Source organism: Augochlora pura, unplaced genomic scaffold (genome assembly GCF_028453695.1).
Source record: "Augochlora pura isolate Apur16 unplaced genomic scaffold, APUR_v2.2.1 APUR_unplaced_3514, whole genome shotgun sequence".
Taxonomy (NCBI): Eukaryota; Metazoa; Arthropoda; class Insecta; order Hymenoptera; family Halictidae; genus Augochlora; species Augochlora pura.
The window spans coordinates 1-2,332 of NW_027583779.1; the positions used below are offsets into that span (position 1 = coordinate 1).

General features: G+C 39.6%; 1 protein-coding gene across 1 annotated transcript; it reads right to left on the reverse strand.

Annotated features, from left to right (window-relative positions):
• Positions 1-132: 132 nt before the first annotated feature.
• Positions 133-891, reverse strand: LOC144477763 (histone-lysine N-methyltransferase SETMAR-like; the record flags this gene model as incomplete). Its single annotated transcript, XM_078195501.1, has 3 exons — positions 810-891; positions 330-733; positions 133-270 (listed from the first exon to the last, which is right to left on the reverse strand). Coding segments are annotated over exons 1-3 (624 nt in total), but the record flags the coding sequence as incomplete, so codon positions are not given.
• Between the last annotated feature and the right edge of the window lie 1,441 nt (positions 892-2,332).

Here is a 2,332-nt window from a genome sequence, read left to right on the forward strand (position 1 = left end):
TGCCAATTTCTTATCACCAAGGAAGTTTTGCAATGCAAGATAAACATGGTGATCGCTTGGTGCCAGGTCTGGACTATATGGTGGATGCATCATAACGTCCCAGCCAAGCTCCTGAATTTTCTGACGAGTCACTATAGACGCGTGTGACCTGGCGTTGTCTTGATGGCACGCAACACCTCTCCTGTTGGCCAATTCTGGCCGCTTCTGGTCAATCGCTAGCTTCAAACGGTCCAGTTGTTCACAGTAGAGATCCGAATTTAGTGTTGGACCCTATGGAAGCAACTCGTAATAAATGATTCCCTTCCAGTCCCACAAATGCACAGCAGAACCTTCTTGGATGTTAGTCCTGGTTTGGCCACCGTCTGACCTGCTTCACCAGGCTTTGACCATGAACGTTTTCGCACAATGTTGTCGTATGCGATCCATTTCTCATTCCCAGTCACCATGCGTTCAAGGAACAGGTCGATCTCATTCCGTTTGGCCAAGACATTGCAGATGGAAATTCGAACCATCATGGTTTTTTGTGTTAATCGATGCGGCATCCAAACGTCAAGCTTCTTTTTAAATCCAGCTTTGTGCAAATGGTTTAAAACCGTTTCATGGTCGATCTTTAGCTCCCGGACGATGCTACGACTGCTAACATGCCAGTCAACGTCGATTATTTCTGCGATTTTGTCAACATTTTCTAGGACAGGCCTATCTGTTCGAGGCGCAGCTTTAACATAAAAAATACCTTGAACGGAATCGACAAAACCAAAATAGCGCGTAATTGGCTGTTACAGTGTCGAGACCATAAACGCCATTCACACTTTCAGCCGCTTGACTTGCATTTTCACCTTTATCAAAGGAACATTGTAAAATGTACCGAATCTTCTCTATGTTGACTTCCATTTTGAACACGCTGTAGCTCGCAAATGAATGGACCAATGAAAAAGCAGAAAAAGAATTTTTGTAGTGCGAAATGTCACCTTTCCAACGAGCATTAATCTGAAATTGTTTGATCGATGATTTAACAGATATCGATCGCTACAGCCGTCTACCGAAAAAATAACGGATTTCTTTTTCCCCAACCTAATATATTTAATTGATATATTTAATAATAAAATAAAAAACTTCATGAAACAAAAAGTAGAGAAATGCAATGAAATGTTGTATAATATATTGTCTTTTAAAATTGCCTTTATAATTTTGAATTTTAAATAACTTTATAATTTTTGCATTGTTGAATGCATAAATACAAATGTAACATTCATTTAACGCTATATAAGATTTATAAAAAGTAATAGTCGAAAGGTAATCGTTAGTAATGTTACCATTTTTATGTTACTGGATGAGTTAATCGATTTGTAATGTGAGAAAAGTAATAAATTGAAATTCGGTGTTCAAATTTTTAAGTTTTTTAACACAGAAAAAGAAAATTGTAAAATATTTATATTACAGATTTATCGTAAACATTCTTTCGAAACATTCTAGTCAAATTCAGTTTGTTCAAATATATTGCATTAAAAATAAATTGACAAAATTGCTCAGAAATTAGTGTCACATTTGACTGACGCGGCGCTCAACGTGTTAAAATATATAACTGTTATCGAAGGCCAATGAAATAAAGAAATATTGCTTCATTTAATTAATAACTAGTTTATTCACAGAACGTCTCGTTTTATTATATTTTTATTATCAATGATTATCCAGTTAAATTTTGCTTCGTCTATCGAAGTGTCGCCTTTCTTTTCGCGCGCATCGCTCGACCTATTAAAGTATATAATTGTTAGCAAAAGTCAACGAAATAGGAAAAGGTTGCCTGATTTAATTAATAACTATTTTACTAAGAGAATGTCTCATTTAATATATACTTTTGTTATCAATGATTATCCAGTTAAATTTTGCTTCGTCTATCAAAGTATTGCCTTTCTTTTCGCGCGCGAGTCGCCGCTAATGGCGGCGCGCGTAAAATTATGAGCGCTGAGTATATCCCGCGGAAGAAGCGAGCGATCAAACGGAAACGGTGGAGGGGGGGTGTAGGCAAAACCGTCGGCGAACGGTGGCCAAAAGCGCGGAAACCGGCTGCGGCGAACGGTCCGATGAAATTGAATGAACGTCCACCCGGTGTACAAGCTTTTTCGATACAGTTCCGCGAACGGCCGGAACATGAAAAAGCGGAGAGAGAGAGAGAGCGGTGGACCCGGAGCGAGCGGATGTTAAAATCATTTCGCCGGGGCGTGCTTTTGAAAGTAAATGTCTGAATTACGTATACCGACCGGGGGCCCCCGCCATCTTGCGTCTCATATAATCTCGTTCGCGCGCGCGGCCTGCCCTCTTTTTCCGGGCGGCG